We start from the raw sequence: 24,658 nt of genomic DNA on the forward strand, positions 1-24,658 counted from the left end.
CATTTATAATTTTTATATCTTCCTGATATATTGACCCTTTTGTCATTATGAAATGTTCTTTGTTTCTAGTAATATTTACTGTCATAAATTCTATTTTGTCTGATATTAATTTAGCCACACCACCTCTCTTATTGTCACTGTTGCATGTTATATGTTTTTCCATTCTTTTACTTTCAACCTTTTTTTTTGAATATTTTATGGGATCCACAATCAATGCCCATAGAAGCAGCAGTCAAGAAATCAAAAGGTGCATTGCATTGGGCAAATCTGCTACAAAAGACCTCTCTAAAGTGTTAAAAAGCAAAGATGTTACTTTGAGGACTAAAGTGTGCCTGACCCAAGCCCTTGTATTTTCAATTGCCCCATATGCACGTGAAAGCTGAAAAATGAACAAGGAAGACCGAAGAAGCATTGATGCCTTTGAATTATGGTGTTGGGGAACAATATTAAATAGATCATGGACTGCCAGAAGAACGAACAAATCTGTCTTGGAGGAAGCACAGCCAGAATGCTCCTTAGAAGCAAGGATGGCGAGACTTCGTCTCAAGTACTTTGGACATGTTATCAGGAGGGACCAGTCCCTGGAGAAGGACATCATGCTTGGTAAAGTACAGGGTCAGGGAAAAAGACGAAGGCCCAACAAGCTGGACTGACACCGTGGCTGCAACACTGGGCTCAAACATAGCAACCATTGTGAGGATGGTGCGGGACCAGGCAGTGTTTCATTCTGTTGTGCATGGGGTTGCTATGAGTTGGAGCCAATTCAATGGCACCTTACAACAACTTTCACCCAATCTGTGTCTTTGAATCTAAGCTGTATTTCTTGCTGACAGCAAGTAACCGGATCTTGTCATGCTTAGTGCGGAGGAGCAGGGAGAAATGGGTCTACACCATCCTTTCTGGACTCAGGTCCCAAATTCAATTTTAAAAATCTAGGAGTTTGTAATATCTCCTGTAACTATTAATGTAGCCTGTGAGGTATATTCCACCAGCTAAAAGGCTCGTATCCTCACACATATTAAATTACTAACGGTCACATTTTGGAAGAATGGGACATAGGACGAGTAAGCCTTGGTGAAAAGGGATTAGGTGTGTTTGTGGCCAGTAAGGTATCAGAGTGGCTCAGTCAGCTGCTTGCACCATCATAAACCTACAGACTGACAAGGGCAGCCCTTTAGGTATACGTGCTAAGCCTCTCAGCATACATGTTGGGCCAGTATGAGACACGTGTTCTCTGAACCCTCTGGGAGTAACAGCCAGAGTCTGGAACTCCGAAACACCTGAATGCATGCAGAACACAAATTTTCAGACTAATTTGTGCATTAATGTGGCAAATATGTTGTATACTAATTAGACAAACATATGAATTTAACCAATTTCTTGCTAATACCAAAAGAAAGTAAAATAGAAGAGTCTCATTTGATTTAAAAAAAAAAAAGAAAGAAAAGAAAACATTCCTACCTGTTTTGAGGGCATTTCACCAAATAATGTCTCACTGTGAAAGGAAACAAACAAAAAAAAAAAAGATGGTAAATGAATGCTACGTCAGATCAATACGCTCCTGGAGTTACCAGGAAATGCAGAGGCTGAGACATCACCTGGTGTAGGCACAAGCCAACTACAAGGGCTTTCTTACTTCTCTTTGGGTGGGTACAGCAGAGCCATAGCACAGACAACACATGACCTGATGCTGTCAGACCCCTGGATCGAATCAGACATGAAGCCGTTAACCCCACACTTCCCCGTTACATAACCCAAAACAGTTAGTTCGGGGCAGGCCAAGTAGGGTTGGGTTCTAACCTCAAGAGTCCTGGGGTAACACAGTTAGCCAACTTCTGAGCTGTTTTAGTTAGGATAAGATCTGCTTGCAGGAATCTGGGCCAACCTGTTCCCACTTAGAAGCTCCTCACTGTGAAATGGAGCTCATTCTCTGATTAGCGCCCTTGCAGAGGTAAGAAAATGCCCTTGGGAAAACAGTCTTAGAGTAAGACATCCTTCCACAGTAGGTCTCCTTGAGGAAAGCCAACTGACTAGCTGCAGAGGAAAGTAAGGATACCCAGGCACTTATCCCGACAAGTGTCCAATCTGAGATCTTGCAGTTGAGTTCACCTCAAATAGAAGGAAAGCTGAAACAGCCGGAGGAGCCACAGGGGTTCTGCAGCAGACGGCTGTCAGAGGCCCCCAGTGATTCACGCCTCCCTGGATCTGTCCCCGCCCTTACACAGTCTTCTCCTAAAGTGACTCTGGGCTTGGATACATGGCTTGCTTTGTCAATGGGACATTAGCCAATGTGTCACAAGCAGAGACTTCAAGGCACTTGTGCTCTTGGGTTTGTCCTCTCCCTTGTTGCTGGGGGTTCTTCTGCTACCACATGAAGAGCCTGGAAAGATGAGACCACACGGAGCGGACACCAGCGCTCCCAGCTGAGGGCACCTGACCAAGTCCCCAGCTGATCTCGCAGTGACTGCAGCTCCATGTGTAGCTTCAGCTGCCCCAGCGACCCACGGAAGCATGAGTAAATAAAATAGCTGCTGTTTTCGTCTACTACATCTGGGATCATCGGTCACATGGGAACAGGTAACCAGTGCAGGTTCCGTGCGAGGATGATGGCGTCTCAGACTTAGGGGAGCACTACAGGTTTATCTGGTCAAACTCCCTGCCAATACCCAAACACTTTCTGCAATTCCATTTACTGAGCACCTACTGTGTACTGGGCAGTTTGTAAATGCAACAACAATACTACGACCACACCAGTGGGGGGAAAAAGAGAAAAAAACATTTGCTATTGAATCAAATTCCAACTCAGGGAGACCCCAAGTGTGTCAGACTAGAACTGTGCTCCAAACAGTTTTCAGTGGCTGAATTTTCTGATTTGTCCTAAGTTGATCAACAAGCCTTTCTTATGAGGTGCCTCTGGGTGGACTTGAGTCCCCAACCTTTCAGGTCAGTAGCTGATTGCGTTAACTGTGTGCCCCAGCCAGGGACTCCTAACGAGTTGCCGTTGAGTCCATTCCAACTCATGGAAAGCCCACGCGTCAGAGTAGAATCATGCTCCATAGGGTTTTTTGTTATCGCTGCTATTATAAATATATACATAGAACATGACATTTCCATATGTCTTTCAATGGCTGATTTTTCAGGGACAGTTTGCCAGGCCTTTCTTCTGAGGTGCCTCTGGATGGACTCGAACCCCCAACCTTTCAGTGTATTAAATGTCTGCACCACTCAGGAGCTCCTAACAACCACAGTTAACATTTATTGAACGTTTCATTTATGCCTAACACTAAATCCATTGCTGTCGAGTCAATTCTGACTCATAGCGACCCTGCAGGACAGAGTGGAACAGCCCCATCGGGTTTCCGAGGCTGTCATCTTTATGGGAGCAGATTGCCACATCTTTCTCCTGTGGAGCTGCTGCGTGCACCGCCAACCTTTTGGTTAGCAGCCGAGCACTGAACCACTGTGCCACCAGGGCTCCCGTTCTATAAATCAGTGGTCTTCAAACTAGGGTCTGCATAACTCCTGGTCATTCCCAGGTGACAGTTTTAAGGTAATCAATGCCCAGATCTTCATCTTCCATACATATTTTTCCCTAAAATTGATCCTCTGGGAATGGCCAGGTCTGGCTGCACTCCTTGTCCTCCCGTCCCTTCGCATTGCCCTTCCTCACTGGATGAGATCCAGGTACACCTCTCGCCCACCGGAACGGTTCTATGGGAACTGTCCAGGGTGTAAAGTCTTGAGGCAACAAAGAAACAATTCAAGATTTTGGTGCCTGTGTTGAGAAAGTGAATGACTATTGACTGGGCAACTAAGCCTTCACAATGCAGAGCTTCCCAACATTTTGATTTTAACAAGGACTGAATAATGACCTAATCCAGCTGTCAGCTGGCTGAGTATTAAAAATCATCTTTGGTGACAGATCATTACGTGACTTTTGACATATAACATAGGAGAAGGCAGCTTCAGGTACTGACCGTGACAGCAAACTTCACTCACTCTGTTTACACTGAACGAGGTTTCTCAGAGGCAGCTATGAAAACGTAGGAGCAGAACTGATGCTGAATTCTACCCCGAACAAATTTACCCAAAGGTGTATGAATTAAAAACAAAAATCCATCTCAATAAAAACGCATTTCCAATAAAATTTTACATCTTATGATTATTAATTATTTACCTAAATTTATAATATGTTTGTGTGGTTTTGAAGCAGTTTACAGTGATTGTCCACGTCTTACTAACTGCACAATATTGACAACTCAACCCAGAAGAACTAGTTTAACACATACAGACTGAGGTGGAAACAAAAATTTCTTGATTTAAGTTTATACTCATATTATTTTACAACATGATCAATAAAGGACTTTCGAAATAGAAAAAAAAAATTGTATTAAAACGGGATAAAACTCTGTGGGGGAAGTAGGCTGAAGGTAAAATAAAATTTCAAAGAGAAAATATAAAATTTCTAACAAAGCTTCTTCATGGAGTCTTTTAAATAAATGAAAAAACCAAACCAAGGCCATTGCCATCAAGTGGGTTCTGACTCACAGAGACTGTAAGACAGGGTGGAACTGCCCCACTGGGTTTCCAAGGAGCAGCTGGTTGATTCAAGCTGCTGACCTTCTGGTTGGCAGCTGAACGCTTAAAAAAATAAATGGAGGTAGCTATTAAAGCCACGGTATTTTGATGTAAAACACAGAGGTAGCCATTTTATTTTAAGATGTCAATATTGGTGATGCTCTGGAAATTATATCCTTTGCAACAATCTACATTTATGATTACAAAGTTCAGATGTCCGCAAAACAACGTGTAGGAGTGCGTAGTTTTGAAATTATTTTAGGGGCTATGCAAGCAAAAATGTTTGAAGACCAAAACTTTGTCGTCTAATGTCAACTTTATAATGAGCTGGTCCTCCTTCCCATTTTACAGTGGAGGACACCAAGGCACAGACAGGTTAACAGCTGGCCACGCTCACATGGCTGGGAAGTGGTCGAGCCAGGCAGTCTAACTCCAGAGCGTGCTCGTAGCTACACTACGACATTCTCAGCAACACCAGGAAGGCAGGTGTCAGGCCTCCTATGGATAGAGAAACTGAGGCTCACAGGATAAATGGTCTGTCCAGTCTCCCAGCTGGAGCTGGGACCAAAGAGCTGACCTGTGGTTCAGGAAGTCACGTTCAGGGGCAGGTGGCCAGTGGCCTAGAGATCGGGAAGACAGGGAACAGGAGGGCAACTGGGGCGGTGGGGGGACTCTCATAACAGTAGGCATTGGTGGGGGAGCTGACTAAGAAGGGGCCGGAAGCTGGTGGGACAGGCGTACAGGGCACAAGGAGATGGGGTCTCAGCCTGAGTGAACGCAAGGCCAAGGTTACCACTAATGAAGAGGGGCCGCCCACAGGACCAAACATGATTCTGGACATTTGAGGACTAGACTCTGCCCAGAATCACCTTCAAATATACATAGTATAATCAGGGCTGACTACATCAGTGTGTTCCATGTCTTTGTCTGGATACCTGAGAAGCTGACCTTAAGGCAAGGATTCACATGCAAAGAGTTTATGTGGGTAGTGATCCAGGTAGCCTCAACGGGAGTGGGGGATTGAGATGGGGAAGAGAAGGCAGCCAGTTGTCAAGCCAGGAACCCCAGGGCCACGGGCCAGGCACCAGCAAAGCAACCGTCCTTCACGGAGATGAAGAGTTGGACGTGTTTCTTTGAAATGCTGATCTTAGTATGTTCAGGACTTTGAAGCTCAGAAAGGAGGGACTGTTTTTCTCACCACTCCTGACAAGAAGACAACTGTGAACACCAGGCCCTTGAGTCACTCTTTCTCTGTCCCAGCCTCCACCATTGAGGCCATGCTGCTCACACCCCCACCCCACGTCCCTGGTCCCACACAGCGTCCCCTAACCAACAGGCCTTGCAGAGACTCTGAGTCAGGATGTTTGGACATTCCCACTCTGCTCCCAGAACCTTTCACACTCACACTGAATGCTTACTGCATCCCCAGCACCGGGCCCAGCGCTGTGCCTGGAGTGAACGCCCAGGAAGTATCTGCAGAATGAACAAAGGGCTCTCCAGCCTCATCTGGTCTGGCAAAGGCAGAGAGCCACACAGCCCTGAGAAAGCGCCAGGCCTGTATTTGGGGCCAAGCCCACAGCTCTCTGCCTGCATTTCCATGCGGGGGGGAGGCAGGTACAGAGTGCGCCCCTCCCTTCCTGTCCAGTCCCTTCCCAGCACCAACTGGGCTCTCACCTGCCAAGCCCAAGAGCCCTGGCCCCACTTCCAGGAAACAGCCTTGCCTTCAAACATGTTACTACCTGGCCAGCAGTTAGGAGGCCAGGTCAAACCATTCTCTCTTGTCACCAAATGGAAAGCCGAGAAGGAGAATCAAGTTTTCCGTTTCCTGTTCCCTTGGTACAAAGAGCTGCTTTATGGCCACATCCACTCAGCATGTAACGGCCACATCCACTCAGCATGTAACGCTGTTTATCTAGGGCCACACGGTCCAGTACAGCAGTCACGAGCCACGGGTGGTGCTGAACTGTGACTAGTCCAAACTGAGACGTGCCAGAAGCACAAAACACACGCCGGATTTCGATACCACGTCAGAAATTTTTATGTTGATACTCATTGATGTTTTGGATATACTGAGGTAAATAAAACATTAATTTAACCTGTTTCTTTTGACTTTTTAAATCTGACTACTAGAAAATGCCACCACCTGTCAGTTTGTTGTATATACTGTGGCAGCTTATACATTGCTGTGATGCTGGAAGCTATGCCACTGGTATTTCAAACAACAGGAGGGTCATTCATGGCAGAAAGGTTTCAGCAGAGCTTCCAGGCTAAGAGAGACTAGGAAGAAAGGCTTGGCAATCTGCTTCAGAAAATTAGCCAATGCAAACCTTATGGATCACAACAGAATATCGCCCAATATAGTGCTGGAAGATGAGCCCCCTAGGTTGGAAGACACTCAAAATACACAGTGGCCGTAACAATGGGCTCAAACACACCAATGATCACGAAGATGGCACAGGACCAGGCAATGCTTTGTTATGTTGTATATAAGGAGTAGAAGCCAACTCAACAGCAGCTAACAAGACCATCTAGAATATGTACAACTACACACGTGGTCCACATTATACTTCTACTGGGACAGTGCTCAAAGAGGTTCTCAAGAGTCACATGGCTTTGGGCTGCCCGGAGCATGGTGTGGTCAGTGTGGTCATCACAACTTCTGACCACTGATGATGAGAGACCACCAGGAGAGGGAACCCAGGGGTGTCAGCCAGCTGCCCACAGCCAGCACCGGCAGCCACACAATGGAACGAAGAGCGTCTTTCACACAGGCCATCTCCCCTGAACCTCGCAACAGCCCTGCAAACAAAGGGGAGCTCTTATCCCCACTTTAAAGGTGAGAAGCCTCGGGGCTCAGGATGCTTATTTGGGGCCTGAGAAGACCTGCTTTGTAAGTAAAGGAGCTTGAATCTGAACTCTACGATAGATACTGAGGAGCCTTGCAAGCACCTCCAGAGGAAAGGCTTCTTATCTCAAGGCACTGAATGAGACAGCAGCCACTCCTCCAACACACACTCACACACTGGAGAAAATACCTGCATCTGAGGAGTGTCAGAGGACAGAGTTCGTGCCCAGACTTGTCCAAGTATCTCTCTGCAAGCCAGTGAGCCCTCTCATCCTCTCTGAGGCTCTGGGCTCTGTCTCTCTGTCCTCCCTGTCCCCACCCACCCCAGCCTGGGCCTCTCCTACTGGCTGTGGAGTGGCATACAGCCTCCCACCCCCCACCTGTTTCCTACGATTTCCAGAAGAAACAGCCACAGGCCCTTTTGATGTCATTGCTACAGGGAATCAGGAGAGCAAGCCTGCACAGGGGGTCAAGTCACAGAGGCTTCACAGGCCTAGGAGGTCCTGCCATCCTGTCCCTAGTTCTAGCTAACACGAGAGTACAAATAAAGAGGTCGGGTCACCTGCTTCCCTGTCTGATTCTAGGGTGCCTTAAAAGCTGTGTTTCCGTAGAATTGTTGGGGCCACCCCTGGGCAGTGAGCCTGGAGGAATATCCAAAGAAGCAAAGGCTTTTGGAAACCACTAAAAGAACTCAGGGCCTCAACCCCTGGCCACCAGGTCTGGTGCTTCCAGGATGACTCAGGGCTGCACAGGCCATGTGATGGGGCTGTGGGCACTGCTGGCCCTAACCGGGCTCTGGAGGCGACATGGAGAAGCCAGTCTGTGTCTGGCAGACAGCACATGGTCCATTAACTCCTGCTCACCTAGACAGCAGGTACCTAGGAAAAGAAAGCAGAACAAGGCCTGTGGCGAAGGCCGAGGACAAGGAATATGGCCCCGGGCTCCCAGTATGGGCTTCTTGATCTCAGGGTTGCCCTGAGAGACAGCAGCTGGGCCCGCTCATCTGATGTGCTCTTTTCAGATGGGTCTTGCTGACCAAGCAGGAGAGTAGGTGCTGGGCTCAGCTCTGTTTCCCACATGGGCCCCTGCTGTGGCTCACACGCACTCTTTCCTGTACGAGGTGAGGATGCGGAAGGCCCAACACGCATTTTGAGTAGAAGACCTAGGAACTGTCACTCTAACAAGGGGGTGTGTGTAGTCACTGGTGCCTAGTAAGCCAGGGCCCTTCTCACACTAAACGTTGTTCTAAGCACTTTATCTACCACCCATCTGTCCATACTGTGGGGGCCTGGGTGTTGCTGTGATGCTGGAAGCTATGCCACCAGAATCTCAAACACCAGTAGGGTCACCCATGGAGGACAGGTTTCAATGCAGCTTCCAGACTAAGACTAGGAAGAAAGGCCTGGCGATCTTCCAAAAATTAGCCAATGAAAAGCATATGAATCACAACAGAATATTGTCCAAATCACTTGCTTTGGGCATATAATTGGGAAGGACCATCCACCAAAGCGGACATAGTGTTTGGTAGGCTAGAAGGCCAACAAGGACAAAGGAGACCCTCGGTAAGACTGACTGGCACACGGGCTCAAACACGCTGGCCATCGTGAGGACGACGCAGGGCTGAGTAACGTTTGGTTGCCACCTGATCGCCAGTCACCAGGAGCTGGAGCTGGAGCTGACAGCAGCGAACAACAAGAGTTTATACATATTAATAGTTTGAATAAAGACGATGCAGGGTTGTTACAACGCAATGTGCACATGTGTCATCTTAATTAAAAACTGTCAGTGCATATCAAGTGCTTGTAGGTCCACAGATGGAGAAATTCTACTCACTCCAGGAACCCTTTCCACTGGGCCTGGCCCTGGGATTCCTGGAAGCCTTGCTTTCTCCTGCTGAACGACACAGCATCACACTTGGGGTAGTTGCTCAAAGCCTTGGTTGTCAGTAGGGCTCTCTGGGGGTGTTCCTGATGGCCACATTGATGGGGGTAATGCCTGAGAGTCAGCAATATGCAGGGCAGTCCCACAGAGGAAGAGTTCTCCCACATGACTTTGGGATGACCCCCTGACAGTCACGAAGGGAAAAACCTATTCATTGTTTTCTGAGCCTGGGACCTATGCCTACTTTACACAGAGACACAAGGTATGTTTTTGCTCCTTTTTAATATGTGATGAATTTATAAATGAAATTGTAATGAGTGTAACTACTGTGAAGATCAGGGCAAGAGTGTTTATTTGAAACTTTACCAACAGTTGGGGTTTTAAAAATCCCATCACTAAGGGCAGGGCCACTTAAGGCAGACTCACCTGCGCCAGCCTGTACTTGTCCTTGTCATGTGGCTACTGGGTCTGTGTGCGTGTGTGTATGAGTCCCTGGGTGGCACGAACATTTCAGCGATTGACTACTAACTGAAAGGTTGGTGGCGCAGATCTAACCAGAGGTGTCTCAAAAGAAAGGCTTGCTTTCAAAAAGATTACAGCCTTGAAAACCCTATGGAGCACACTTCTACTCTGTACACATTGGGTCATCATGAGTGATAACTGACTCAATCACAACTGGAACATACATACATATATATACACATATCTATGATAGGATAATATCCATACACCTACAAGGAAGACCAGTGAATACAACTAGTATTCAAATTTACACACCAACCACTAGGGCCAAAGATGAAGAAATAGAAGATTTTTATCAGCTGCTGCAGTCTGAAATTGATCGAACATGCAATCAAGATGCATTGATAATTACTGGCGATTGGAATGCGAAAGTTGGAAACAAAGAGGAAGGATCAGTAGTTGGAAAGTATGGCCTTGGTGATAGAAACAATGCCAGAGATCGAATGATGGAATTTTGCAAGACCAGTGACTTCTTCATTGTAAATACCTTCTTTCACCAACATAAACGGCGACTATACACATGGACCTCACCAGATGGAACACACAGAAATCAAATTGACTACATCTGTGGAAAGGGATGATGGAAAAGCTCAATATCATCAGTTAGAACAAGGCCAGGGGCCGACTGTGGAACAGACCATCAATTGTTCATATGCAAGTTCAAGCTGAAACGGAAGAAAATCAGAGCAAGTCCATGAGAGTCAAGATATGACCTTGAGTATATCCCACCTGAATTTAGAGACCATCGCAAGAATAGATTTGACACACTGAACACTAGTGACCGAAGACCAGACAAGTTGTGGAATGACATCAAGGACATCATCCACGAAGAAAGCAAGAGGTCACTGAAAAGACAGGAAAGAAAAAAAACACCAAGATGGATGTTAGAGGAGACCCTGAAACTTGTTCTTGAGCGTCGAGCAGCTAAAGCAAAAGGAAGAATTGATGAAGTAAAAGAACTGAACAGAAGATTTCAAAGGGCCTCTTGAGAAAACAAAATAAAGTATTATAATGACATGTGCAAAGAGCAGGAGATGGAAAACCAAAAGGAAAGGACATGCTCGGCGTTTCTCGAGCTGAAAGAACTGAAGAAAAAATTCAAGCCTCGAGTGGCAGTAGTAAAGGATTCCATGGGGAAAATATTAAATGATTCAGGAAGCATCAAAAGAAGATGAAAGGAATGCACAGAGTCATTATACCAAAAAGAATTAGTCGATATTCGAAGATGGTGGACTAGGTAGACGCTACCTCGGACCCCTCTTGCAACAAAGACTCGGAAAAACAAGTGAATCGATCACATACCTAACAACCTACGAACCCTGAACAACAAACACAGATTTAGAGACGGAAAACGAACAAATATGGGGAAGCAGCAACTGTTTTCAGAGCCTGGAGCCAGCGTCCCAGTCAGGTAACCTCGGCGCTGGGCTTCTGGGCCCAGGGAAGCTGAACTCAAAACTCTTGTGACAGCGCAAACAAGGGGCGCAGCCCTACCCCCCTGAACTGACCCCGGGAGGGGGCCCAGCCGGTCCACGTAGGTGGCGTGGCGACGCGGCTGGTGGTAGAAGTCCCCGGGAGGCAGTGACTGGTTTTGGAGCCGGGAGTGCAGCGTTCCAGCCGGGGAACCTTGGCGCCGGGCTTTTGACTGGGCGCTGTCACGGCGCAAGCACGGGGCACAGCTCTACTCCCCTGAACTAACCCCGGGAGGGGGCCCAGCCGGTCTGCGGGAACGGCGTGGCGCGGCGACGCGGATGGTGGGACGAGAAGTCCCCAGGAGGCGGCGACTGATTTTGGAGCCGGGAGTGCAGTGTCCCAGCAGGGGAAACTTGACGCTGGGCTTTGGACTGGCAGCGGAGGATCTGACCGCGGCTTCAGCGGGCCAGACCCCCGGGGGCAATCTCCACACAGCCAGCACACGTAGGCGACACGCCCCTCGGGAATCTCAGATAAAATAGTCATTCCAAGCAAGACAAGCAACTTTGGCTATATTCCGAGGTGCTACTCTCCTATTTCTCTGAACCCTCCCCCACCCTTCCCAGGCAGCTTCATTAACATTGGAATTTCCTGAGCCAGAGGGAGAACGGCTCCGGCTCCGCGGCGGCTTTGCTTTCCCCCCTTTTTTTTTTTTTTTTTTTTTTGGTCTTTTCCTAACCCATTCTTCCGGCCTGAGAGAAGGAACCACAAAAAATCCAGGGACCAAAAATCCATCCCTAATTGGACTAAAACCACAGAACCAGCTACAGCCAAGCATATATGATCCAAATCTCGGATTTTCATCCTTACAGGGAACAAGGTGGCGGTTATAATCCAAAGGCAGTTCTGATAGGGATCTGACTGCATTTTTTTTTAGCGGATTTTCTGGAAAAACAAGTTTCCCACGTCTGATATCTTTGCTTATCCAACAGAGCCCTAACTGACCCACAACAGGGAACTGAGGGCTGAAGCTCCCCCCAGACCACCTACCCTCTTGCCTTAGGGATCTAAGGAGAGTGACACCTACCAATCAGTAGAGGTACTTGCTTTGGGGGCCTAAGGTACACCTGCAGTGCCCTCCCATCAAGGTGCTATAGGAATAGAGACACACCCACCTCATTGACACTTGTGGGAAGTCTGTCAGCATCCTGCCCCCCCTGGAGGGTGAACCCCAGCTGCTAATAGAATCTGGTGCACACAACTATCACCACTACTTCTCAAGGTGGATAGGTGTTAGGGTGCACCACACACTTCATGACCCAAAATCAGATTCTACTCAAGAATAGTGAATAGACTCAGGCATATATATCTGGCAACAGCCCAAACCAGCTGGTAATAGGTCATAAGTAAGTCAAGGGCTACAACAAACAAGACAGCACAATCTAGTAGCCCATCCACATATATTGAAAGAAAACAAAACAAGATAAGACTCAGTGAGCAATTATATAATAAACCACTACTATATTTTTTTTTTATATCTTAGTGATGGCTCGGAGACAGCAGTCGATATCAAACCACATAAAGAAGCAGACCATGACAACTTCTACAACCCCCCAAACAAAAGAATCAAAATCTTTCCCAAATGAAGATACAATCCTGGAATTATCAGATACAGAATATAAAAAACTAATTTACAGAATGCTTCAAGACATCACAAATGAAATAAGGCAAACTGCAGAAAAAGCCAAGGAACACACTGATAAAACTGTTGAAGAACTCAAAAAGATTATTCAAGAACATAGTGGAAAAATTAATAAGTTGCAAGAATCCATAGAGAGACAGCATGTAGAAATCCAAAAGATTAACAATAAAATTACAGAATTAGACAACGCAATAGGAAGTCAGAGGAGCAGACTCGAGCAATTAGAATGCAGACTGGGACATCTGGAGGACCAGGGAATTAACACCAACATAGCTGAAAAAAAATCAGATAAAAGAATTAAAAAAAATGAAGAAACCCTAAGAATCATGTGGGACTCTATCAAGAAGGATAACTTGCGAGTGATTGGAGTCCCAGAACAGGGAGGGAGGACAGAAAACACAGAGAAAATAGTTGAAGATCTGCTGACAGAAAACTTCCGTGACATCATGAAAGACGAAAGGATATCTATCCAAGATGCTCATCGAACCCCATTTAAGATTGATCCAAAAAGAAAAACACCAAGACGTATTATCATCAAACTTGCCAAAACCAAAGATAAAGAGAAAATTTTAAAAGCAGCCAGGGAGAAAAGAAAGGTCTCCTTCAAGGGAGAATCAATAAGAATAAGTTCAGACTACTCAGCAGAAACCATGCAGGCAAGAAGGGAATGGGATGACATATACAGAGCACTGAAGGAGAAAAACTGCCAGCCAAGGATCATATATCCAGCAAAACTCTCTCTGAAATATGAAGGTGAAATTAAGATATTTACAGATAAACACAAGTTTAGAGAATTTGCAAAAACCAAACCAAAGCTACAAGAAATACTAAAGGAAATGTTTTGGTCAGAAAACCAATAATATCAGATACCAGCACAACACAAGGTCACAAAACAGAACATCCTGATATCAATTCAAATAGGGAAATCACAAAAACAAATTAAGATTAATTAAAAAAAAATGCTCATAACAGGGAATCATTGAAGTCAATATGTAAAAGATCACAATAATCAAAAAGAGGGACTAAATACAGGTGGCATAGAACTGCCATATGGAGAGTGATACAAGGCGATATAGAACAATACAAGTTAGGGTTTTACTTAGAAAAATAGGGGTAAATATTAAGGTAACCACAAAGAGGTATGACAACTCCATAACTCAAGATAAAAGCCAAGAAAAACGTAACGACTCAACAAACATAAAATCAAACACTATGAAAATGAGGATCTCACAATTTACTAAGAAAAATGTCTCAGCACAAAAAAGTATGTGGAAAAATGAAATTGCCAACAACACACATAAAAAGACATCAAAACGACAACACTAAACACTTATTTATCTATAATTACCCTGAATGTAAATGGACTAAATGCACCAATAAAGAGACAGAGAGTCTCGGACTGGATAAAGAAACATGATCCGTCTATATGCTGCCTACAAGAGACACACCTTAGACTTAGAGACACAAACTAAAACTCAAAGGATGGAAAAAATATATCAAGCAAAAAAGAAGAGGAGTAGAAATATTAATTTCTGACAAAATAGACTTTAGACTTAAATCCACCACAAAGGATAAAGAAGGACACTACATAATGATAAAAGGGACAATTGATCAGGAAGACATAACCATATTAAATATTTATGCACCCAATGACAGGGCTGCAAGATACATAAATCAAATTTTAACAGAATTGAAAAGTGAGATAGACACCTCCACATTTATAGTAGGGGACTTCAACACACCACTTTCGGAGAAGGACAGGACATCCAGTAAGAAGCTCAATAGAGACATGGAAGACCTAATTACAACAATCAACCAACTTGACCTCATTGACTTATACAGAACTCTCCACCCAACTGCTGCAAAGTATACTTTTTTTTCTAGTGCACATGGAACATTCTCTAGAATAGACCACATATTAGGTCATAAAACAAACCTTTGCAGAATCCAAAACATCGAAATATTACAAAGCATCTTCTCAGACCACAAGGCAATAAAACTAGAAATCAATAACAGAAAAACTAGGGAAAAGAAATCAAATACTTGGAAACTGTGAACAATACCCTCCTGAAAAAAGACTGGGTTACAGAAGACATCAAGGAGGGAATAACGAAATTCATAGAATGCAACGAGAATGAAAATACTTCCTATCAAAACCTCTGGGACCCAGCAAAAGCAGTGCTCAGAGGCCAATTTATATCAATAAATGCACACATACAAAAAGAAGAAAGAGGTAAAATCAGAGAACTGTCCCTACAACTTGAACAAATAGAAAGTGAGCAACAAAAGAATCCATCAGGCACCAGAAGAAAACAAATAATAAAAATTAGAGCTGAGGTAAACGAATTAGAGAACAGAAAAACAATTGAAAGAATTAACAAAGCCAAAAGCTGGTTCTTTGAAAAAATTAACAAAATTGATAAACCATTGGCTAGACTGACTAAAGAATTAGTCGATATTCAACCATTTCAAGAGGTGGCATATGATCAGGAACCGATGGTGCTGAAGGAAGAACTACAAGCTGCTCTGAAGGCATTGGCAAAAGACAAAAAAAAAAAGGCTCCAGGAATTGATGGAATAGCAATTGAGATGTTTCAACAAACAGATGCAGCGCTGGAGGTGCTCACTCGTCTGTGCCAAGAAATATGAAGACAGCTCCCTGGCCAACTGACTGGAACAGATCCATATTTATGCCTATTCCCAAGAAAGGTGATCTAACCGAATGTGGAAATTATAGAACAATATCATTAATATCACATGCAAGCAAAATTCTGCTGAAGATCATTCAAAAACAGCTGCAGCAGTATATCGACAGGGAACTGCCAGAAATTCAGGACGGTTGCAGAAGAGGACGTGGAACCAGGGATATCACTGCGGATGTCAGATGGATCCTGGCTGAAAGCAGAGAATACCAGAAGGATGTTTACCTGTTTTATTGATTATGCAAAGGCATTTGACTGTGTGGATCATAACAAACTATGGATAACACTGTGAAGAATGGGAATTCCAGAACACTTAATTGTGCTCATGAGGAACCTGTACATAGATGAAGAGGCAGTTGTTCGGACAGAACAAGGGGATACTGATTGGTTTAACGTCAGGAAAGGTGTGCGTCAGGGTTGTATTCTTTCACCATACCTATTTAATCTGTATGCAGAACAAATAATATGAGAAGCTGAACTATATGAAGAAGAACGGGGCATCAGCGTTGGAGGAAGACTCATTAACAACCTGCGTTATGCAGATGACACAACCTTGCTTGCTGAAAGTGAGGAGGACTTGAAGCACTTACTAATGAAGATCAAAGACCACAGTCTTCAGTATGGATTACACCTCAACACAAAGGAAACAAAAATCCTCACAACTGGACCAATGAGCAACATCATGATAAACGGAGAAAAGATCGAAGTTGTTAAGGATTTCATTTTACTTGGATCCACAATCAACAGCCATGGAAGCAGCAGTCAAGAAATCAAAAGACGCACTGCAATGGGCAAATCTGCTGCAAAGGACCTCTTCAAAGTGTCGAAGAGCAAAGATGTCACCCTGAAGACATGACCTGCGCCTGACCCAAGCCGTGGTATTTTCAATCACATCATATGCATGTGAAAGCTGGACAATGAATAAGACCAAAGAAGAGTTGATGCCTTTGAATTGTGGTGTTGGCAAAGAATATTGAATATACCATGGACTGCCAAAAGAACGAACAAATCTGTCTTGGAAGAAGTACAACCAGAATGCTCCTTAGAAGCAAGGATGGCGAGACTGCGTCTCACATACTTTTGTCAGGAGGGATGAGTCCCTGGAGAAGGGCATCATGCTTGGCAGAGTACAGGGTCAGCGGAAAAGAGGAAGACCCTCAACGAGGTACATTGACACGGTGGCTCCAACAATGAGCTCAAGCATAGCAACGATCGTAAAGATGGCTCAGGACCAGGTAGTGTTTCGTTCTGTTGTGCATAGGGTCGCTATGAATTGGAACCGACTCGACGGCACCTAACAACAACAACATATATGTGTGTGTGTGTGTATATATATATACATCTGCATGTATATCATGATGATATTCATATATATATATAAAGATACATTATATATATGTGTGTGCGTGTGTGTGTGTGCGAGCGTGTGTCCCAATTGCAGTCAAGCTAATTATAACTCATGATGATCCAATGTGTGTGGAGTAGAACTGTGCTCCACAGGGCTTTCAAGGCTGTGACCTTTTTGGAAGCAGATCTCCAAGCCTTTCTTCCAAGGCATCTCTGGGTAGATTCAAACCACCAACCTTTTGGTCTGGGGGACAGAGAGAACCTGTAGAAGGTTAGTGGTTTGAATCCACCCAGCGGTGCAGTGAGAGAAAGGACTGGCAATCTGCTTCTGCAGAAATTACAGCCAAGAAAATCCCGTGGAGCAGCTCTGCCTCATAACGCACAGGGTTACCATGAGTCAGAACTGACTCAATGACAATGGGGTTTTTTTTTTTTTCTTGGTATGGAGTGTCTGGGTGGTGCAAACTGTTCACATGCTCAGCTGCTAACCAAAGACTGGAGGCTGGTGTCCACCCAGAGGCACCTCAGAAGGAAGGCCTAGTGAGCCACTTCCTAAAAATCAGCCACTGAAAACCCTGTGGAGCACAGTTCTACTCTGACACACATGGGGTCCCTGTGAGTCAGGGTCGACTCAACAGCACGTAGTACTGGTGCGTAGTGTGGAAACCCTGGTGGCGTGGTGGTTAAGAGCTACGGCTGCTGACCAAACACCAAAAGGTCGGCAGTTCAAATCCGCCAGGCGCTCCTCGGAAACCCTATGGGGCAGTTCTACTCTGTCCTATAGCGTCACTATGAGTCAGAATTGACTCAACAGCAATGGGTTTGTTTTCTTGGTTTTATAGGTATATATATATATACATACTGATTTAGCCTTTATGTCGAATGTCAAATATCAGGAAATATTGCTTTCTCCGAAATTCAAACTTACTCAAAAGAAGTAGGTGCAAAACAAAAATCCATTTTATTGTACTGTAAATTACTTTCCTTTAATTACAGTTAGTGCATTAAGTTGATTTTTATAGGTATAACCCCAAAACCCACTGCCATCGAGTCGATTCTGACTCCGAGTGACCTTATAGGACAGGGCTTTTTCCAAGGCTGTGATCTTAACGGAAGCAGAAGGCCACATCTGTCTCCTGCAGTGCAGCTGGTGGGTTGGAACCGCTGACCTTCTGGTTAGCAGCCGAGGCGTAAACCACTGCGCCACCAGAGATCCTCTTACGGGTACAGGTAGCATACGTTATCTCTGAGTTTCACTTCAAAATAGCCATGGGATCGCTGTAAAAGGCTTGTTGTAAGGAGGCTGCTGGCTGGGGTCAGGTCAGGAACAGCAGCAGCTGGGTTCATTAGAAAGGCACACTCTCCAGCCCATCCCAGACGTACTGAACCAGAATCCGCAACCTAGCAAGTTCCCAGGTGAAGTGTCTGCTCCAAAAACTGTGAGGAGTGTGTTTTTAGGCTCCAGTGGCCAGTCAAGGGGTAACCTCAGCCCAGCGGCTGATTATCCAACAGGCAAGGTAAGCGCCGTGCTTACCTTGCTTACGAGATCATCTGTTCTGCTTCTAGGTATGGCTGGCATCTGTCTCTCTCCCAACCCCACAGCAACTTCCTGCAGAATCAAAGCCTCTTTTCAAATGTACAGGCCCTGACAGGGGCGAATGACCTCGTCAACAAGGTAAGTACGGGCTTACTTGTGCTTACTTACTAATCTGCAGGGAACAATCTCTCGATGTGGTGAAACCCACATGAAATTGATCGCTACAGATCTCACTGTGCTTACCTTGCCTACTGGATAGCCCTCCCCTGCCCAGGCACCCTCTGAACAGTCCCTGCCTGGCTCCACAGGGCGGCTGGGAGGTGCCGACTCCGAGGGCGGCAGGGGCAGGGCCCACCCTGCAGTGGCATGAGTTGCCCCAGACCAAGGCCCAGCTCCCCGAGGAGCTGCAGGGCCAATAAAGAGCCATTGGGGACGGACCTCAGCAACAACAGCCACAGGAGGGCTGAAGGAAAGGCCCTTGGAAAGGCAGCTCTGAAGTGCCTGCGGCTTGCTTTAGGAGACTGAATGGCAGGTGTGGACTCGGGCAGGGCTTGAGCCCCACCACCACCTTCTTATTTCAGAGCTTTGTAACGCTCCCCGGCTGCAATCTGTCAGATGGAAGTGACCCGCTGCCCTCCCAAGTGGTGCCGGGGATCTCAAGGGAGCGTGAGGAGCCTAGTGAGGGGTCGGCCCCCAGCAGATGCTCAGGCAATGTTCTCAGCAGCTCAGGAGGGATTTTGGATGCTGTACACAGGTACGTAGAGGCAGTCTGGTGTCCACTCCAGTGGGGTAAAGATGGGGAAATTCTGGGCTCTCTGTGGCTCTCTGAGACCACAGCGTGTGTCCCAGCCTTGCCTTTCTTGGCTCTGGGGGAGAAGGGGATGTCTTCTGGCTCTAACCACTGTGCTTTGTCTCTCTGCCCCTGCTAATGCCTAATGGGGCCTGCAGCTCACGTAGATCTCTCTCTCACACCGCTGAGCCAGGCCAAGGTGCCTTCAGAGCAAAACATGTTAGAAACTGCCTATGTGGCTTCCAAACTCCAACAGCTGGAGCAAAGCAGCTGGGAAACAAACCCATCCGACCACCATTTGTCAAGCAGCTGTCCTGAGCCAAATCCCAAGGATGGCAGATCAGACGCACGGTTCCTGCCCTCACGAATCGTCCTTTTGAAGGGAAGCAAATGTGTCTGCACCTGTGACAACATGTGCCATGAGGTGGTACAAGAGGGTTCCAAGTGGGGCATTCGTGATCAGGTGGGGCTGCACTGAGGAGGGCCTCTCAGCTGGATTTTGGGAGCAGCACAGGGTGGTTGAAAGGGCGTGGGCTTTGGAGTAGAAGGATCTGGGCTCCAGCCCGTGCTTTGTCACCAAGTAGCTGAGTGTACCAGGCCCTCTCCGTGCGCCTCCCAGGGGCCCCTCACCCTTCCCCACCCTGCTCTGAGCCCTGGAAGTTGACCTCTGTGGAGCAGCTCTGAGCTGCCCTGCCCTCTGGCTTCTGGTGGTTTCCACAGAGGGGAGGGACCTGTAGGAGACGGGGGTGGCGCTGAGGAATGTGCGTGTCTGGCTCCTTCTGCCTCTCTCCATGCTCGGGGCTCCTGTGGTGAACCCTCCCCCAGGGCCCCAGCCCCACAGCCCCAGGAACCACACCCTCCCCTGCCCTCAAGGTCTAGGGTGAAACAGCTCCCAGGAGGAGCTAGTTCCTAGGTGCACCGCCTTGCTTCCTGGTTCCCTTGGCCCTGCCACACTCCTGGAGCCAGTCCCCTCTGTCAAGGCTGCTCAGGTTCCCTGTTTCAGCATGCCCATCAGCCATGAGCATGGAATCTGATACCTCCCAGGTTGATGACCTTGGGCTAATAACAGTAACTAGTATATACAGTGGTAGCCATTTGTTAGCTTAACTATGGGATACTTACTATGAGCCAGAGTGTGTCGAGGGTTTTGCACACTTTTTTTTTTTTTTAACTTAATCCTCAACGGTCCTGTGAGACAGGTGCGGGGCAATTTCCCGCGTTTTTTGTTGAGGAAGAGTTGGTGCAGAGGTAGGTCACCAGCTGGTAAGTGATCACCATTTGAGTCAGAGTCAGCCTAACTACAGAGCCGAGCTCTTACCCCTGTCATCCCCAGGAGCCACAGTGACCCTGACTGATCTGGGAATGCTGAAGGAGGGACCCAGGTGGGGCACGTCAGACGAGGTACAAGAGCCACTGGCGAGATGTGGGACCAGAGAAAGCGGACATCATTCACAGGGAATTCACAGAGTGAAGCCCTGAGAACCGTAACCACTAAGGAACCAAGGGAGACAGGACAAGACACTGAGGTCAGAGCTGGGAAACAGGGACACTGACAAACAGGAGACTGGTGTGAACAGTCAGAGGCCTGGACAGGAGAGGAGCAGGGAGGGCAAGGCTCTCTCGGTCCACCTGCCTGTCAGGCCCAGCACCAGGTGATGTCCTTACACCATGAATGCACACAGCCACCTTCAATCCAGGGAAGGCGGGGTTGGCCCAATTTCACCGAAGAGGAAACTCAAGTTCAGAAAATGAGGAAACTTGTCCCCAAACTCAGTCTTAAGTGGCAGAGCCAGGATTCGAGCCCAGAGTCATCTGACAAGCACAGCCTCTTTTGGGGAGAATGAGCAAGATCAGAAATCTCAGAAAGCAAGGAAGGAAGGAATGTCGACAAAAAGAGAAAGTTGAACAATGTTAGCAGTGGTCACATTTCATTTCAGCAGAGCCTGCGGGGAAACAGAGGGCATCAGTGGGTCTGTGGCGAACTCTTGCCCTCCGTGAGGGAGGCCCAGTGGGTCCGTGGCGAACTCTCGCCCTCCGTGAGGGAGGCCCAGTGGGTCCGTGGCGAACTCTCGCCCTCCGTGAGGGAGGCCCAGTGGGTCCGTGGCGAACTCTCGCCCTCCGTGAGGGAGGCCCAGTGGGTCCGTGGCGAACTCTCGCCCTCCGTGAGGGAGGCCCAGTGGGTCCGTGGCGAACTCTCACCCTCTGTGACGGAGGCCCAGTGGGTCCGTGGCGAACTCTCGCCTTCCGTGAGGGAGGCCCAGTGGGTCCGTGGCGAACTCTCGCCTTCCGTGAGGGAGGCCCAGTGGTTCCGTGGCAAATTCTCGCCTCCCGTGAGGGAGGCCCAGGCTCGATTCCCAGCCAGCACCCCTCAAGCACAGCCACCACCTTGTCTGTCATTGGAAGACCGGGTGTCGCTGTGATGCTGAGCTGGTTTTCACAGACCTTCCGGAATCAGACAGACTAGGAAGAAAGGCCTGGTGATCTATGTCCAAAAATCACCAAACTTCAACACCAGTGAAAAGCCTGTGGGTCACAGCAGAGCCTGTCCAAGACACGAGTATGGCACAGGACCGGGGATGAGGTGAGTTGGAGGCCGCTGCTGTGGCGGCTAACAACAAGAAGGGGAGAGCATCTTCTCCCACCTATGGGCCTCTCTGCCCCCCAGTCACAGGAAATAATCCCCGAATCACTGTGCATGTCCCAGCATCCTCTGCTTGTCTGTGGTTTGTCTGTGCTCAGAACCAGGCCTTCAAACACTGCCCCTCCCCAGATGGGAGAGTACCAGTTTTCTTACCTCGGGACTTCCTCTTACTGAACACTGACTGCCAGATGATAACCAGAGTGAACAGGAGGACGCTGAGGATCCCGACACAGCACACAAGGACGGCGTACACATAGATGTCTGAAAGGCAAACACAGGGTGTCAGCACATACGGGAAAGCCCGCCGCCCTCGGCACAGAACAGGTGAGGGACAAGGCTTTAGAAGTCCCACTGCTACACAATCAAGACCCTGTGGAACTGGCAGAGGGACACACAGAGCAATGGAACAGAGTACAGTACCCAGAAACAGACCCGAACAATATGCCCAACTCAGTTTTCACCAGAGCTCAATGGCAGCAAGACAAAAATGAACCTCAACCCAAATCTCACACCTTACGTGATAATGAATCAAAGTTGATCACAAACCTACATGTAAAATGTAAAACTAGAAAACTTTTAGGGAAAAAAAAACCTCTTCAGGATCTAGGGCTCAGCAATGAGTTCTTGATACCAAAAACAAAAACAAAAAAACCACGGCCCATAAAATTAAAAATGGATAAATCAGACTTCATCAAATTCAAAAATCTTTGCTCTGTGAAAGCCCACGTGAAGAGGATGAGGAGGCAAGCTACAGACTGGGAGAAAATTGTTGAAAACCGTGAATCTGACAGAGGACTAGTACCTGGAATGTATAAATAAGTCTCAAAACTCAACAGTAAAAAAAAAAAAAAACCCAGTTAGAAAATATAGCAAAGATATGAGCAGATGTTTCACCCAAGAGAATACACACATGAAGATGTTCAATGTTATTAACCATTAAGGAAATGCAAATTAAAAACCTCAATGAGATAAAAATACAAACACATCAAAATGGCTCTAAAAGAGTAGGAAAAAAACCAAATGCTGGTGAGGATGCTGAGAAACCAAACCCCTCACACATTGCTGGTGGGAACTCTGCCAAAGGGTTTGGCAGTTTCTAACAAAAGTACACACGCAGCTTCCGTATGACCCAGTAACTACGTTCCTGGGAATTTAGCCCAGAGAAATGAAAACTTAAGTTCACACGAAAACCTGCATGTGGATATTTATAGCAACTTTATTCATAAAAGCCAAAAAAATGGCAACAGCCCAGATGTCCTCCAGCAGGTGAATGGTTAAACGAATTGTGGAACAGGCTTACCATGGAATACTACTTGGCAATACAGAGGAATGAACACAATGGTACACACTGGTACAAATCACTGGATAAGTCTCCAGGGAATTATACTGAGTGATAAAAACCAATCCCAAAAGGTTACATAACGTAAGATTCCATTTATAAAACATTTTTGATATGACAGAATTATACAAATAGAGAAGAGATTCGTTGGCAGGGGTTAAGGAGGGGTGGAGGAGGGAGCAAGGTCGGGGGGCTCTAAGGAGATGTTTTGCTTCGTGACTGTTATCAATGTCGGTATGCCGGTTGTGACATTGTACTGGAGCTCTACAAGGCGGTCAATTGAGGGAAACTGCAAGGGGAGCCTAGGATCTCTCCGCATTAAGTCTTAAAACTGCATGCGATTCAACAACTATCTCAAAATAAAAAGTTCCTTTTTTCAAGTCCCAGCAGCTAAACCATGTTCATATACATACCATCCTTAAATGCCAATGGTCAACATTATCGTCAGTCTGACCAGTAAGATCCCAACGCTGCTCAGAAGGAGAAGAGGGAAGCTTTCAATGCAGAGAAAAGCTGCAGATGTTTGAACTTAACAAAAATGTCTCTCTGCTGACTTAAAATTTCTTCAGTTAACATTCATTGTCAGTCCTGTGCAACCTTTTGCTAGATACCAGAGACACAGAGATGAAAACCAAGTCTTCTCTTCAAGAAGTTAAAGGACGACATGGTAATTGCAACAACAGAAATGTGTGCCCAGTACTAGAAAGGGACAGAGGAGGGACGCCACCCAGCCTGGGGAAGCTGGATGGCTTCCAAGAAGGCTGGAGTTCTTGACGTCATGTTTAAAACAACAGAATATATAAAAAATTTATAGAGAAAAGAAGTCTCTAGCCCTTCCATCACCCTGAAATGGCTACTGCTAACATTTGGTGTGTAACAGAGAGAGATGGTTCAGTGATAGAATTCTCCACTTCCATGTGGGAAACCCAGTTTCGAATCCTGGCCCGTTCGCCTCACGAGGAGCCACTACTCATCCACCAGTGGAGGCTTGCACGTTGCTATGATGCTGAACAGACTTCAGCAGAGATTCCAGACTAAGACGGACTAGGAAGACAGGCTTGGCAACCTACTCCTGAAAAGCAGCCAGTGAAAACCCTGTGGACCACAATAGTTTGATCCCAAACTGATCTCAGGGGTGGTAGGGCCAGGCGGTGTTTTGTTCCCTTGTGTATGGGGTCACTATGAGTCAGAGGCCAACTTGACAGCAGCAAACAGCAACACACACACAAATGTATATTTTAACTGAGATCATTCAGTCTCATGCTTTGCTTTTTATTCAATCTCATTTTCTCATCAGCCTCGACTCAAAAATTGATTCTGAACTGCTTTGAAAAATACGATAAAAGTGTATCATCTTAATA

At 46.6% G+C, this 24,658-nt stretch overlaps 1 protein-coding gene across 4 annotated transcripts in view; it reads right to left on the reverse strand.

Annotated features, from left to right (window-relative positions):
• VSTM4 (V-set and transmembrane domain containing 4) overlaps positions 1-24,658 on the reverse strand; it is a 176,402-nt gene that overhangs the window by 101,355 nt on the left and 50,389 nt on the right. For all 4 annotated transcript variants that reach the window (XM_049854948.1, XM_049854946.1, XM_049854947.1 and 1 more), the window contains exons 4-5: positions 22,112-22,219; positions 1,462-1,495 (exon numbers count right to left, since the gene is read on the reverse strand). In XM_049854948.1, the coding sequence (XP_049710905.1) occupies positions 1,462-1,495; positions 22,112-22,219 (142 nt within the window). The remainder of the gene's footprint in view (positions 1-1,461; positions 1,496-22,111; positions 22,220-24,658) is intronic.

Source organism: Elephas maximus, chromosome 16 (assembly GCF_024166365.1).
Source record: "Elephas maximus indicus isolate mEleMax1 chromosome 16, mEleMax1 primary haplotype, whole genome shotgun sequence".
Lineage (NCBI taxonomy): Eukaryota > Metazoa > Chordata > Mammalia > Proboscidea > Elephantidae > Elephas > Elephas maximus.